The sequence below is a fragment of the Pyrus communis genome, chromosome 1 (assembly GCF_963583255.1).
Source record: "Pyrus communis chromosome 1, drPyrComm1.1, whole genome shotgun sequence".
Taxonomy (NCBI): domain Eukaryota; kingdom Viridiplantae; phylum Streptophyta; class Magnoliopsida; order Rosales; family Rosaceae; genus Pyrus; species Pyrus communis.
The window spans coordinates 14,816,358-14,831,136 of record NC_084803.1 but is presented as its reverse complement, the minus strand read 5'-3'; the positions used below and the strand labels follow the sequence as shown (position 1 = coordinate 14,831,136).

Here is a 14,779-nt window from a genome sequence, read left to right as displayed (position 1 = left end):
TCAAACGACTTTGTAGAAAAATCTGAAATTTTGATACAATCATCTTGAAAGGCACACGAACATCCTTTAATTGGAATCACTCCAAAATTCATCCGTTTGATTACTTTTTTGCTCCAGAGGAAGTCGAATATCCTATATTAAAAATACATAACAAAGTATCAAAGTTTTACCAAAATAACCAATAAATTAATACTAAGATTAGGGTAAAATATACGGTATAATATGGACTCATCATTACCCTCTTTGTCACAGTACACATTCTTGATTATTTCTGACGTTTGGATTAGATAAATCAAAGAAAAATCAATAAACAATTTAGAATGTGCAGAAGAAAAAAGTATACATTGATTTTGCATGAACCATTATATAGGAAGAGATGATATCCAATAATAATAAAAGTAAAAATAAAGTGCTTGAATTTATAAACAAGTAAAACACACGAGAAGAAGAACATTAACAACATTATTTTCCCAGTGTGACACATGTAACAAGTTAAACAAAACTTCTGCAAACTATTATTATATGGAAGCTTCAATTTCGTCCGAAGCCACTGCGGCTCCATTCGGGACATCATCTCCATGCAGCTGAGCAGAAACGTCATCTATGGCGGAATTTAGCTGCGCAATCTTCTCCGCCAGTATTTTGCGGGTTTTCTGTTGTCACAAAATACATAACAGAAAACACACAAGTTCAAACATGATATTGAACATCCCAAATGACATGATCCAAAAGTTATACGGGATTGACCAATCAAAGTTTCCACTTAAAACATATTAAATTCCCCTTTTTCGCTTAGCGATTCAATTCCCATTCTACAAATCTAGAAACTATCATAAAGAGGACCTCCTTTCTCATTGATATTAACTGCAGGAAAAAAAAAATTCTCACCTCAAGAGCTTTCTCTTCATCATAAATAAATTTTGGTAACTTCCTCATCAAGTCTTTTCTATCGGCTCCAGCTAGTGCCTTGCTTATCTGGGAATAGGATATGATATGTCAATCAAATACATGCTTTCGCGTTACTGTAAAGAAGTTGGCTCCTTTTGATCAGCTATATATCGCATACAAACCACATCCATGTCTCATCTCTCAAAACCAATTCATACACTGTATATCATTTAACAAGCATAACCTTATGTATCTTCTAGAAGGTAGTTCTTTGGACAGGGGAGACAGGGTAGAACCCACGGGAGACGGGGTAGAACCCACGCCTTAAGGGCGTTTATAATCAGACAGCAGTACTGCAGTAACATTCTTAAGATCATGTGACATACGATGAATAAATATTCAAAAGGAATCATCAATTCACAAATAAAGGCTCGTACAAGTGAGGGCATGCAAGTACATTGACACGCAGAGATTGAGCAGCAACAGCAATAGGAATCACAACATCAGATCGAGGCACCAAAGATATCCACCATTAAATAAGCACACAGAATACAGACCCAATGCAACGGTAACAGGTCAAACAATGATAGATACATAAGGTGAGTACTTCAACCATACCTGAGGTGCATATACACAACCTAATGCTCCAACAACTATCCCTCCCAATACAAAACCACCAACGAAGATACTTGCAGAACTTGGTTTATCCGCTCTGTAGTAGCAAAAACAAAAGGAAAAGAAGAGAAGTATTACACAAGAACTGGCCGGCTAAAAGACATTTAAGACTTTAGAGATAAAAATAATAATGAAACGCTGAAAATTTTAGACAGCACAAAAGTATGCATACCCTGCTCGGACAACAAATGACCTTCTATGAGAAGTAAGCTTTGCTTTGTCCTGAAATGCGGCATTTAAATTACTGGGACTAACGTTCAAAAGACAATGGTAGGTTGGCTTTGGAGAACCTAGCATCAAACATTTGGCAATGATCAACAACAAAATTAAATGTGAAATTCAAATCCAAAAGTTTTGCACCGTGAAATTGGGACATGGTAGGCAGAATCTCAAGCCGAAGAAAATAAATTCATGCCGAAGAAAAGAAGTTGAAGAGGCCAAGGAACAAGGAAAATCACATAGAACAGAAAGATGAATTGAGAAGCTGAGGGCCCGTTCGACAGCCATTACATTTTTAGTTTTCATTTTCTGTGGTAGAGATACAAGAAAAGTGTAGGGGAGAAATGACAAAGGAGAAGGATGAAGGTGGTGGGAGGGAGGAGGCTGAAATGAAGGAGATAATATGAAAACGAGAACTTGAATCCTGTCACATTGTCTTCCACCATCACCTTCTCCATTCCTCCATTCTCCCATATAAATATAGTTTTCCTTTATCTATCTATAGCGCAAAACAATGAAAACTAGAAACGAAATGGTTAGAAAAACGGCCTCAAGAAACACCGGCTGGGACAATTAAATTTCCCAATGCACTTTGAATTCAAAGTTAACAACTTTCAAGCGTAAAATGCCTGAGAAATCGTCTGATCATACCCTTTAAATGAATTTTCAAATGCTTTAAGTAAAATATCAATTTCGTAGACAATTAGATTATGGATTGCACCAATAACAGAATGCTATATAATATAATCATAGAAACCCGCAAAAATCAGAGAATTATAAAATGGGCATCTCTTACATTCAATTTTATTTATCCCTTCAGAAATGGAGCCTCGGCTTGCATTAAAGAGCCCGGAGACTAATATGTTTGTTAAATAAAATAAAATCCATAAGAAACTAAATTGAAAAAAATAAAAGAAAAAGGAAGAAGAATTGTTACCAGTTAAGAAGCGGGTTTTGTGATTCTGAACTGAAACGAACGAACTCGGGAGAGCACTCATGATTTTCAACTTCCACAATTCACAGAAACAGAGCGAATCGGAGAGAGAGAAAGAAAAGAAAACAAATTCTGGGTGTCGATGTAATCGAGTTATCGCCTTGTTTCAAACCTTCAACGACCAGAAAATAACAACATTTCAAAACCTTTTTTAATTAAAAAAAAAAAAAAAAAAAAAAAAACAAGATAACGAGCGTCTTGTAATTTGGGCTTTAAATTTTGGGTTGGTGTGGCTGAAGGGCCCAAGTCCACTCTTGGGCTGACCCAAAAGAAAATCTCAATGGCCGAAGCATCAAATCGTACATGTCGTTTTTTGGTAAATTGGGATTGGACAGGATTAGGAACTAGGGTTATATCCCGATGGATCGCATTGGATTGGAGAGGTTGGATTAAATGAATAAATATACTAGTTTGAGTTTGATTTCCGAAGTGACTGAATCAAATTGCATGTTATTCCTTGAAAAAAATAAAAATTTGAAAAGTAAAATAACACACATAGGGTTTCAAATCCGAGACCTAAAATAATAAAATGATTGTAACTAGGGTTTCGGATTTGAGGTTTTGCAGCCTCAAGCCCAACTTCAAGTATCGAGGTCTTCAGTCCAAGTTTCAGATCCGTGTCACGGTTGCTAGTGTTCCTTGGTCACAGTCATGAGGTTCAAGAGGTCGAGCACTGGAGTTCCAATTGGGGTCCTACATGACGAGGTTCATGGGGCACGCCCACAATGAGTCTAAAACAATTTTGTATCAAAATCATCATTCATAAATTATAAATTAATTATTCATGTAAAAAATAAATGATAAATTAGGTTTTCATCCTTTATTTTATATTCTTATTAATTAAAACCTTGTTTCTTTTTTATTTTTTATTTTTTATTTATCAAGATACTTTAACTTTTGTTAACATCATTATTTAAATATTAAATGCATTACATGGTTTCACAGTCAACCAAGTCCATTCCAAATCGAAAGCTAGAAGAAACTGTCCAATCCAATAGACACTGTCCCATTCTCTCAGCTTCCACCCTCCACAGTCAGTCCTCACCCTATTCTGGTTTTAAATTAGGAGAAATGCTAAAGAGTTTTTTTCAAAAACGGCATTCTCTATGAATTTTTTGGCACCTCTTTTTTTAGTATAATGTTTTATAATGTTGGTATGAAAATTGATGTCAATATGTGAGATGACAAAGAACGTCCATGGAAATCTCACTTTGAGAGTCTTCTTAGAATTTCTCTTAGATGAGAGCTGAGTTAGCAAATTCCTTGTCCTCGCGCTCGTTAAGTGACTTTTAACATGCTGAAAGTTTCAAGTCCAGAGTTTGATAAAACATGTATTTACAACTTATAATTATGTGATTTTATTCATAATTATATCAAGGACATTTTAGGATAAAACTCCACTCTTACTAATCTATGTTAGACCATATGACTTGTCTCTTTCAAACTTTGACAAAACAAACAATGTGTCATCAAATTAACTTTTATTTTTATACAAACTATATTATGTGGAGCGAAAATTGAATTTAAAACTTCAATTATATCAGTAGATGTTCTACTACTTAGTGCTACAGTCTATTATTATTTTTCTTCAGTTGTAAGTGAAAAGTCTTAAGTTTGAATATTGAGAATGACAAGTTTACAACCAATTTATTCTTCCGCCCTTAGTTTAAATATATCTTTATATATATTTAGATATATTTAATTACTTATAAATGTGAAGTCTTTCTTTTAAATCTGATGGATGTCGTGTTTTAAAAAAAAAATTTTAAAAAAAAAAAAAGGAAATAATAAAAGAAACTCGTTACAAATCAACTTGAATCAACAACAATCGAATACTTGTCCCTATCGTGGCTCCATGGATTTCAAGTCGCTTTGTAGGGTAGCCCACGAAAATACTTCTTTTATTCATACCAACTAATCAACTGCTGTCAATGTGAATGCTACCAGTGATCGCACTAGAAAACAATTGAAGGTGATCGTGTTAACACAATATATACACGAACTAATTTGATGTGTATATAAACATGTAGGGCACTGACCGTATTTTACACGGCATCCTCCCTCCATTCACATATGACCCACATTTTCGAAACAAGAAACAATCTTCCGCACTCGGTTCCATACCGCGGAACAATGCGAACGCATCCCTATCACTTGCTCCGACAAACTGTCCTCCCATTCCTGCACTGCTTCCTGTTGATGGCTACTGTGCCTATTTTTGCTCTTTTGACTTTTTTGACTCGTCTTCCAGCTTAAACTAGCCAAGATTCCTATTTCGGGTAGTATATTTTATAGTCCTTTGCTTTTTACAAACTCCGTTCATTCGCTCGTTTGGATTCATTCTCGTTCGGTTGTTGATTAGATATAGTTTTGGTTGGATTATTCACTAGAATAGCATCAAGTTATGCTTTTTTTTTTCTTTTTTTTTTTGGATAAATCATCAAGTTGTGCTAGTTATTTATTTATTTTTGGGTAAATCATCAAGCTGTGTTTTATTGGCAGATTGACATGATGTCACATTAATTTTTCCAAAAAAGAAAACTTTAATTTTTTTTTTTATATAGAATATTGGATTTGGAATGACTACTGACTAGTGAGCTGACTAATCCTTGATCAAGTCAATAAATACCTTAATTTTCCATGTAATTCTTGAATTAGCATCGGGGCCACACGACATTATTTTGTTTTGTCATCAATTTGCAAATTTTAATCAGTATACATATATAAACTATACGGTTGACGAAAAAGCAATTAAGAAGGAAGTCTTTTTTGTGGCAGGATAATCAACTTCGTGTTGTGATATAATATTAATATAACAATTAAAAATTGAAGTTAGGCATAATTTGGTCGTGTTAAATTGGGATCCTCTCAACTTTATGTCCAGTATTTATGTGGTCCACGTAATTAACTGATCCCAGTCATGCCTAATTCTAAGTTGATGATCCCAATTATGCCCAACTCCAATACCGATTCACTTGTAAGAGAGGTCTTAGATTCGTTTCTTCTCAAAAGTAAATTTGAACCACATTATTACTACTACATTCCCTCAACTTCTTAATGTAAATAATATTGTTTGTTCCAAAAAAAAAAAATATATATGCTAACTCCAAATACTGGACCAAATTATGCTTAACTCCACTATTGATTTTCAAAATTGGAGTTAACGTAATTTATTTGGTCCAATTAATTTTTGGCAAGAAAAGTTTATCAATTAATTAAGCATGTGATTAATTTAGTAATGTACACTCGTCATATCATCTATACATATAAAAGGAGAAGGCAAAAAAGGTGAAACATTCATAATTCCAAAATTGCCTCTCCCATTAAATTCTCAAATAAAATAAGAAATTCATACAAAAAAAAACCCACTAACTAACTTTTTCCTTTAATATATATTATTTTGTTTTCTGTTTTTGATTTTTCAAATAAAAAATAAAAAATAAAAAAGAACCCCTTGCGACACGCGTAGGCTAGCATTATTCTATTAATGTGAATTGTTGCTGTATCATTTTTTTACACGACTCTTATATACCCTAGAGCGACAATCCATGCACGATGCTTCATTTCCGAAAGTAAGCAATGGCCATTATTAACGCACATGCGTTTCGGTCGTTTATAACGTCTACAAATGGAAACGACAAGGACGTAGTTAAGAGCTATGTGCTACAAGCCTAAAGTACGGCAATGATTTATATGATACAAGTACACTGTTATAGAGATTTTTCGTTCTAATAAAATAAAAAAATTTGTTAATTATCTATGTGATATTGTATTATCAACACAAAATATAATTGTAGCGGAATATCATGACTTACTAGTTGCTCTTCTAATTCTAAGTACAGGAAAAAATACCCTAAAAGTTGGTTGTATGGGCATGGGTTCTTCTTGTTTGGTCAGTTTCTTACAACCTTTCCTTTTCCCGTCGACGAATTCATTCACAGATTGACAGATTAGAAAATGGTCACAAATTTATTTAGAGAATTAGGAAATGGACGGTGCAATTAGATACGAACCAATTCAATTTAAACCTTAGAAGAGTAAGATTCTCTTTCACATCTATCTTTGCTTGTTTTCGGGCAAATCTGTTACGAAAACAATCTTCACCTTAGCAAAGCAAGCCAACATAACACGTCCTTACAACACTCCCATGTTTCTAAGAATGGCATATGATGTTGTATTTTTCTAATGTGAGATTCTCTTCACATTCATTTTGACTTGTATCGAGCCAACTTTTCCACCAACAGTCAATTGGTGAGGAAAATTGACATAATGTTGTACAAAATTAATTATCCATGCAAGAATTAGTCTGGTCTAAACCCAAAACTCGATGTAGGAAGTTAAATTTTAATGATATCCACATTTGCATCGAATGAGCAAGCTGTTGTGAACATGAAAGACAAATGTTTAGCAAGGGCGTCTCTGAGATTTTGAGGGCCCTGTTCGAAATTTATAAAGGGGCCCTTCCATAGAATAGTTTTAAAAAAGGTAGAACAATGTATTAACGCTAGAAAACAATCACTTAAATCAAAACAAAGTTTAGCACTCTTTTATTGCAAGTTTAAAAATGTCATTAATAATAAGTATAAAGAACTACAAACATAACGTTCACTAAATAATCAAGGGAACTTTAACAAAACACTTCAAGTACTGTTCACTTTAACGAAAAATCACATTTTTGCTCTAAAAAATCAATCATGGTACTATTCACTTACAACACATTTTTGTCCTTTTCGTTAAAACTCAAAATTTTCAAGCCATTTTTATTAGTTTTCCTAATAGTATCAAAAGCAATTCGATCTTATAAAAAAAAAATAAAAAAAAAAAATCTTCAAAAGCTCTAACTTTGAAGTTTCACTTGAATATATAACATTATTATATAATAAAATTGAAAAAAAAACATCTTTTTTAAGGTGTTATTATTTACACTCAAAATATCTCATTATACTTCAAAATTTTATATTTAAATGAAAAAATTACGATTATAATGAGTGCACAATGAAATTTAAAGTGCTAACAAAAATAATTTTTAGAGAAGTGTTAATAGCACTCCAAAAATCTCATTCTACACTCTTCACAAGTGTATTTTTCATTCTAAATATAGAAAGTTTGGAGTGTAGAATGAGAATTTTGGAGTGCAAATAACAATTCCTAATTTTTAAATATAAAACATTATTACATAACAAAAGCAATTTTTAAATATAGAACATTATTACATATAAATATTAGATGACAAAAAATTTGGAGGCCCCTTCAAATTTGAGGTCCTACACATTTCGCTTCCCCTCAACGCCCCCTCTAATATTTAGGCACATGATCAATTCTCTCGCTTAATCAATCTAAATTCTAATTTTCGATGAATGAAATTACAAAGTGTAATATGAAACTCACGTACTCTTCAATTGCCAAAGTGTCAATAATATCATGAAAATAATAATTGTAGTCACCATTCCAAGCACAATAGATGCCACTATACAATGTCAACAACTCCCATCTCTTTACATGTTCTTTGTGACACCCATCAATGGACTAAAAAAACTTTACATCATGGATTCATGCATGCAACAGCAGCACTTTCTCATATCATATTGAAGGAATGAAAATGTCTGTTTTTTTTTTAAACTCCCACTTGCTTACGGGAAAAAGAGATTCTCTTTAGATTTCAATACCCATAATTGATAGACTCTAAAATCCCGATCATTAAAAAGAGAGAAATACATTCGAATTATTTAAGTTTTTAGTATTTTATGAGATGGATTAACGAAATGGGACAATGAAGAAGGTAAAATTAAAATAAAATGGTCCAATTTCAAGATCTTGGACTCTGAACATTGAGATTTAGAATGAATCTCAATTCCTTGCCGGACACGACCTCTTTCTCTAAAAAGCAATAGAGAACTGATCATTTATGCCATTAGTTTAGGAAAAGGATCTTGCCGGATCTTTTTCCTTGGGATCTTATAGATTTTATGATTGAGACTGTTCATTGTATATCGTACGGTTATAAATTATTATTAAATTAAATATAAATAATATTTAATGAAAACTAACCATATGATATACAATAAATAATTTCGATCACGAGATCCTTAGAATCCTCATGATCCCATGAGATCCTTTTCCATTAATTTAATCACCAGTTGTCTTATTTTCTGGTCTGAATAGACTGAATTGGTGTGTAATAAACTTATTTAATGAGTTAAAAAAACAATATAAATCACAATTCATCCACGCGTTCCCATGTCCTTTTTATGTTTTGTTTTGTTTTGTTTGTTTTTTATTTTATTTTTTAATGAGTGAGAGAGGACAAGACCTGTTTGTTCAGCCAACCGACAACAGTACCAAACTGAAGAAGTAAAAGCCCCCATAAAGTGTCTGACATAAGCAACTCACCTGGATGAGGTCGATTCAGACAATAAAATTGTCCTCCTGGAAAGAGATCTCTACGGATTTCTTCCATCAACATCATCGGATCAAATGATCTGAATCTTTGAAATTTAATTTAACGGTTAAAAATGATAATCTTCTTTAAAATGTATAATAATTTTAATGGTTTAATCAAATTTCAAGAATTCGAATTACATCCGATATTCTTGGTGGAAAAGATATGAAGATAATCTCTTTCCCTTAAAGAGTGCCACAATGCAAGCAAATCTGTCTTAATCCACTAAAACACTGCCAACTTTTTTAATTAATCTGTTTAGTGTTTTATTTAACCGCGTATTTAAGACATTCAGATTATTTACTCTCACCCTTTTCACCAAACCAAAACTGCTGCTTTTTGAAAAAAAAAAGAAGGAATTAACTTGGAAACTGGGGTTAAGAAACCGTGTCCTGTCCTAATTACCAAATCACCAACTCAGCATTCTCCGTTGTTCTTAAAGCCTCAGTCTTCGAATTTCTTTCTCCGCAGATCACGCAGATTACCCAGGAAGGAAATTCAGTAAAGTCAGCATCTTTCCAAAAATTAAGGTGGCCCAGATTGTTCAATTGCAGCACAGCCGCCTCTGTTCTCTCTCTCTCTCTGAAGCTCAAGAACCGAAAAGATGGCGCCTCTCTCTCTGCTAGGTGTGAGCTTCTGCATTGTTGCTGGGTTGCTGGGTACGGCCATGGGAGCAGAAGAGACCACCTCGCACGCGAGGGAGCTCGACCGTACACCCACCTGGGCTGTTGCTGGTGTCTGTGCTGTTATCATCATCATCTCATTTGGTTTGGAGAAGGTCCTTCACAAAGCTGGAACGGTAAATTTAATTTCTCTGCAACTGCAGTTAAACAATCTACCCTTTTTCAATTGTGGTCCGTTTTTTACAGTTTTACTGAGTAACTGGTTTTGTTCACATAGCTGCCATGGTTAATTTGCTGCAAAATTTTAGATCGCAGCTCAAGTTTTCTGCGTACTAGCATAGTTTCACTTTCTGCTACAAGTTTTCTGTTTTTCTTTTTCTCGGAAAATGAAATGAAACATATTAGTTTTCTGGGGTCCGTTTTGTTTATAAAATCCTTTTCTTTTGGGTTAAAATTTTTTTATTCTGATCGTTGTGTTAATTAATGATTTATTAAGTTGTTTAGTGGACAAGAAAGTGTGAAATGCTTGAATTTTAGTGAAAGGGAAAAGGGTTCATGTCAATAATTCTTAAATATGTTCAATCTTACATATTTATCTCCTTCATGGTGCTTATGAATTTACAATTTTACATTTACTTTTCGTATTCTTTCATTTTCGGTATTGTTTCGGTACAAATGCTTACTTGAAACCAGTAAGTAAATGTGTTGTGTTAAGAACAATTTGCTAATTTGACAATATGGCTTTATGTGCTTTTTTATTAACTTTCTTCTTACTCAAAAAAAAAAAAAAAAAAAAAAACTTTCGATTCAGTGGCTTACGGATAGGCACAAGAAAGCGCTGTTTGAAGCTCTTGAGAAGGTTAAAGCTGGTAATAATCCTGTTTGTCCATGAAACTGATTCAATGGTTTCTGATTTGAAACTTTGCAAGAAATATCAAGTTATGGATGGACATTTGACTTTGTGAAATTGTTGCAGAGTTGATGATTCTAGGTTTTATTTCGCTGATCCTGACTTTCGGGCAGAGTTACATTGCCAAAATTTGTATTCCACTAAAGGTTGGAGACACAATGCTGCCATGTAGCGTGGCTGATGAGGAGGAGGACTCAACAGCTAGTCGCCGGAGACTCTTATGGTACGAACGCAGATCTTTAGCTACTGCCTCTGGTTATAAATGCAAGACTGTAAGTTCATGCTCCTCCTCACCACTGAACTTAAGCAGTTTTATTAACAATTGAGAACTGGTCATGATCAGATTCTTGTTAACAGGGATACGAGCCACTTATATCAGTTAATGGATTGCACCAACTGCACATCCTCATATTCTTCTTGGCAGTCTTTCACGTGATATACAGTCTTATCACAATGCTGCTCGGGAGGCTAAAGGTAGGGAAATTGGCTGGATATCGACATATGAAGTCTCTTGTGCCTTTTTGAAACTAAGGAACTTGAATCAGACCATGTTAGTTGTTAATCAATCTACCTTATTTTGCTAAAAGTTTATTAAATTTGCCTTCAGTGATATGTTCCATATTTGCTGAATGCTTCTTTTATACAGATTCGAGGCTGGAAGCATTGGGAGGCAGAGACTTCAACTCATAACTATGAGTTCTCCAACGGTATATAATCCTTTGACGCATTCATCCCTCAGTTGTCAATACAAATATTCGAATCTTATGCCTTGACAGCAAAGATCTATGTTGGAAGCTAAATTTGACAATGTGTTCATGCCAGATCCTTCGAGATTCAGACTTACTCATGAGACATCATTTGTTAGAGCACACACCAGTTTCTGGACTAGGATTCCATTCTTCTTTTATGTTGTAAGTCTCCAACATTTTTTTTTCGTTGTTGTTCTTCATGTTGGTAATCTCAAGGTTCTGGATTTGTTCTCATAGTATATGTTAAACCTGAGCTTCTGGAAAATTTATGTTTTGCAGGGATGTTTCTTTCGACAATTTTTTAAGTCAGTTAGTAAGTCTGACTACTTAACAGTGCGCAATGGATTCATCACTGTAAGTTTCATCAATTTCACAAATATCAGAATTCCATATTGAATGTGTCATTTCATATTATAGAAATGCCATATTTACAGGTTCATTTAGGCGCAGGAAGTAAATTTAACTTCCAAAAATATATCAAGAGATCGTTAGAGGATGACTTCAAGGTTGTCGTTGGAGTTAGGTAATAGCAATATTTATTATCTGCTTCTTATTCTTTCACAAGTGTAGATTTCACAAGCCAATCTTGCCTCGTTTAGTTCGTTCTGAATTATTTGTTCATTTCGTTGGCAGTCCTGTATTGTGGACATCATTTGTGATCTTTTTGCTCCTTAATGTCAATGGTAAGCTACTTTCCAAAAAAAATCCTTTGCGAAATATTATTCCGACTTTAAAGTTCAGTGTAGTTGATTGACTTTCCTGTATAATAATGTTCTTTCAGGATGGCAGTTACTATTTTGGGCATCCTTGATCCCTCTCATGGTAAGAAATTGTATTCCTGTGAAAGATTAATCGCAATTAGTTGAAAAAACTGAAGTTTCTGACCATTTACATAATTTCAGATAATCTTACTTGTTGGAACAAAACTTCAAGCCATCCTGACAAAAATGGCTCTTGAAATTACCGAAAGGCATGCAGTGGTTCAAGGGATTCCTCTAGTACAAGGCTCCGACAAATACTTTTGGTTTGGTCGGCCTCATTTGATTCTTAATCTTATCCATTTCGCACTGTTTCAGGTATTGGATTGCCTTCTCTTTTGCAGACTCTAGATCCAGGATTTGCTCTTTATCATCTTAAATACTTTCCTACATTAGAAAAGTCAAAAATCACGAACGAAGGTAGATAATGGTGTTATTGTTTGCTGGAAACTATAGTAAGGAGCATTCGACCTTAAGAGTTGTTGATTTGGTGTTGATTCTATGTTAAATTTTCAAACAAGTCCTGGTTTTTTATTGGTTGAGAGATTGAAATGTTCGTGTTAAATAAAGATCCCACATGTTTGTGGCTGGTTAATTTCATCCTAAATTGTGGATCAACTAAAACCTCTCAGGGACTTGTTTAAGAATAAGAAAGAGAAATATCATGTAAATACCATGGAATAAGGGTTGACCCTATTCATGGGGATTCCGTTAAATTCCATTCCAAGAAGAGAAAGTTCAAAGGAAGAACACAAAAGTATTCATCCTAAATTGTTGCTACCAGATATCTATGTTATTTTAGGCCAGGAGATGATCCTTGAACCGTACTTTCATGTTAATGGCTAATCAGTCTCTAATTTTACTGCTGACCGGTCTCTAGATCTTGTATCCGTCCTGCATATCAACCAACTTCTGAATTTGTATCAATTTCTCGAGCGTTGTGTGTGGATTTCTCTCCTATTTTATTTTACTGGTCGTCTAATCAGTTTTCTGGTACATGCAGAACGCATTCCAAATTATATACTTTTTCTGGATATGGGTAAATGCTCTGTTCTCACTTAATATTTCTATCACTCTTTGAACTTTGAAGTGCATTTCACGTCTAATACTCAAATCTCGAATGAAACTTTGCTGCAGTATTCATTTGGGTTGAATTCTTGCTTCCATGCCAATTTCAAGCTCGCAATCGCTAAAGTAATTCTCGGGTAAGCATTTTCTCCCTTGATTTATTATGTTCTTGCTTGGCTCTAATGGGATTGGTGAGGTCAAATTGATAAGTATTTATATTTCATTAGATTGGTATGTAAAATTATTTGGAAAATATTTTGCAGGGTTGGGGTTCTCTGTTTGTGCAGCTACATTACACTTCCTCTATATGCCCTTGTAACTCAGGTATTATTTTCGTTTATTTTCTCAATCCCGCGTTTCTTCATGTAGTGAAGTTCACTAGAAATTTTATGCGGAGGTGGAGGCATGGTATTGAGCTCTCACCAACCCCCGGTGTCAAGATGTTGTCAAGCACTAGAAATATTAGTGTTATGCATTAGAATTTCCCTCCAATCTCTTTCTTTATATGATTAAACTGGATGCACATTTGTTGTGGTGGACGTTGCAGATGGGCTCACACATGAAAAAATCCATCTTCGATGAACAAACATCCAAGGCCCTCAAAAAGTGGCATATGGCGGTGAAAAAGAAGACGCACGGAAGCAAGTCTACTGCTCGAACCCTGGGTGGTGGAAGCTCCACCATTTCAACGAAGGACTCCTCATCCTCGGGAGGACCAACACTGCATCGCTTCAAAACTACTGGTCACTCAACTCGCTCAGCCGCCTTTGAGGACCATGAGACATCTGATCTCGAAACTGATCCCCTGTCACCTTCATCAACTAACTTGATTGTAAGAGTGGATCCATTTGAGCAACAGACCGAGATAAATGAACCCCACGATGGGGAACAGACCACTATTCCAAATGATTTCTCGTTCGACAAACCTGCCCCGGATAAAGAACATAATACCAGGGAGAAATATTAGTAGGATTATTTGAAATGCAGCTACACGTGGTTGCATATCTTGTACATTAAAGTTCTTGGTTATACTTTACTAGATATGTTAGCCAACAATTCATCTTCTTTGTACTGGCCTGGTTTTGCTCAATGATTTTGTTATACCGATTTTCAAAACTCATCTCAGCTGTCATACGTATTGATTGTGTAACTTATGAGGGATTTTGTAGTACGAGTGGATTGCAGCATAATGGTGGGAATAGTAGAATATATAAAAGATTTAATGAGTAAATTGTAGCAATTGTCCCTCAACTTTAATCAAATTGGAGCAATGGTCCCTCAACTAAAAATTCATTAACATTGGTTCCTCTACTCATCAAAATGTGTAGTGATGGTCATTTTCGTCAACTTCGTTAGAATTTTGTCAAAATAAGTTATGTTAGAAGGATCATTGCTACAATTGGGATCCCTCAACTCATCAAAACGTGTAGCTATGGTCATTTTCGTCAACTTTGTT

General features: G+C 34.5%; 2 protein-coding genes across 2 annotated transcripts; one reads left to right on the top strand and one right to left on the bottom strand.

Moving 5' to 3' along the window:
* Positions 1-393: 393 nt before the first annotated feature.
* LOC137715493 (uncharacterized) lies at positions 394-2,886 on the bottom strand. Its single transcript, XM_068454841.1, has 5 exons — positions 2,720-2,886; positions 1,736-1,853; positions 1,507-1,600; positions 889-975; positions 394-653 (listed from the first exon to the last, which is right to left on the bottom strand). Exons 1-5 carry the CDS (start codon positions 2,778-2,780, stop codon positions 519-521), a joined length of 495 nt encoding a protein of 164 aa, XP_068310942.1. The 5' UTR covers positions 2,781-2,886; the 3' UTR covers positions 394-518.
* Positions 2,887-9,605: 6,719 nt separating this feature from the next.
* On the top strand, positions 9,606-14,443 carry LOC137732411 (MLO-like protein 8). Its single transcript, XM_068471722.1, has 15 exons — positions 9,606-10,014; positions 10,650-10,707; positions 10,815-11,020; positions 11,106-11,222; positions 11,395-11,455; positions 11,571-11,659; positions 11,777-11,851; positions 11,932-12,020; positions 12,131-12,180; positions 12,279-12,319; positions 12,400-12,573; positions 13,259-13,294; positions 13,393-13,460; positions 13,587-13,647; positions 13,871-14,443. The coding sequence occupies exons 1-15, from the start codon at positions 9,820-9,822 to the stop codon at positions 14,288-14,290; spliced, it is 1,740 nt and encodes a 579-aa protein (XP_068327823.1). The 5' UTR covers positions 9,606-9,819; the 3' UTR covers positions 14,291-14,443.
* The last annotated feature ends 336 nt before the right edge of the window (positions 14,444-14,779 follow it).

Excerpts from the sequence above, each read along its gene's own strand:
- LOC137715493 (XM_068454841.1), bottom strand. The coding sequence starts at position 2,780 with ATGAGTGCTCTCCCGAGTTCGTTCGTTTCAGTTCAGAATCACAAAACC. Across the intron at positions 1,854-2,719 it reads CAAAACCCGCTTCTTAACTG|GTTCTCCAAAGCCAACCTAC; the intron begins GTAACAATTCTT and ends GTTTGATGCTAG. Across the intron at positions 654-888 it reads ATGAAGAGAAAGCTCTTGAG|AAAACCCGCAAAATACTGGC; the intron begins GTGAGAATTTTT and ends TTGTGACAACAG.
- LOC137732411 (XM_068471722.1), top strand. The coding sequence starts at position 9,820 with ATGGCGCCTCTCTCTCTGCTAGGTGTGAGCTTCTGCATTGTTGCTGGG. Across the intron at positions 10,015-10,649 it reads TCCTTCACAAAGCTGGAACG|TGGCTTACGGATAGGCACAA; the intron begins GTAAATTTAATT and ends CTTTCGATTCAG. Across the intron at positions 11,223-11,394 it reads TGCTGCTCGGGAGGCTAAAG|ATTCGAGGCTGGAAGCATTG; the intron begins GTAGGGAAATTG and ends TCTTTTATACAG.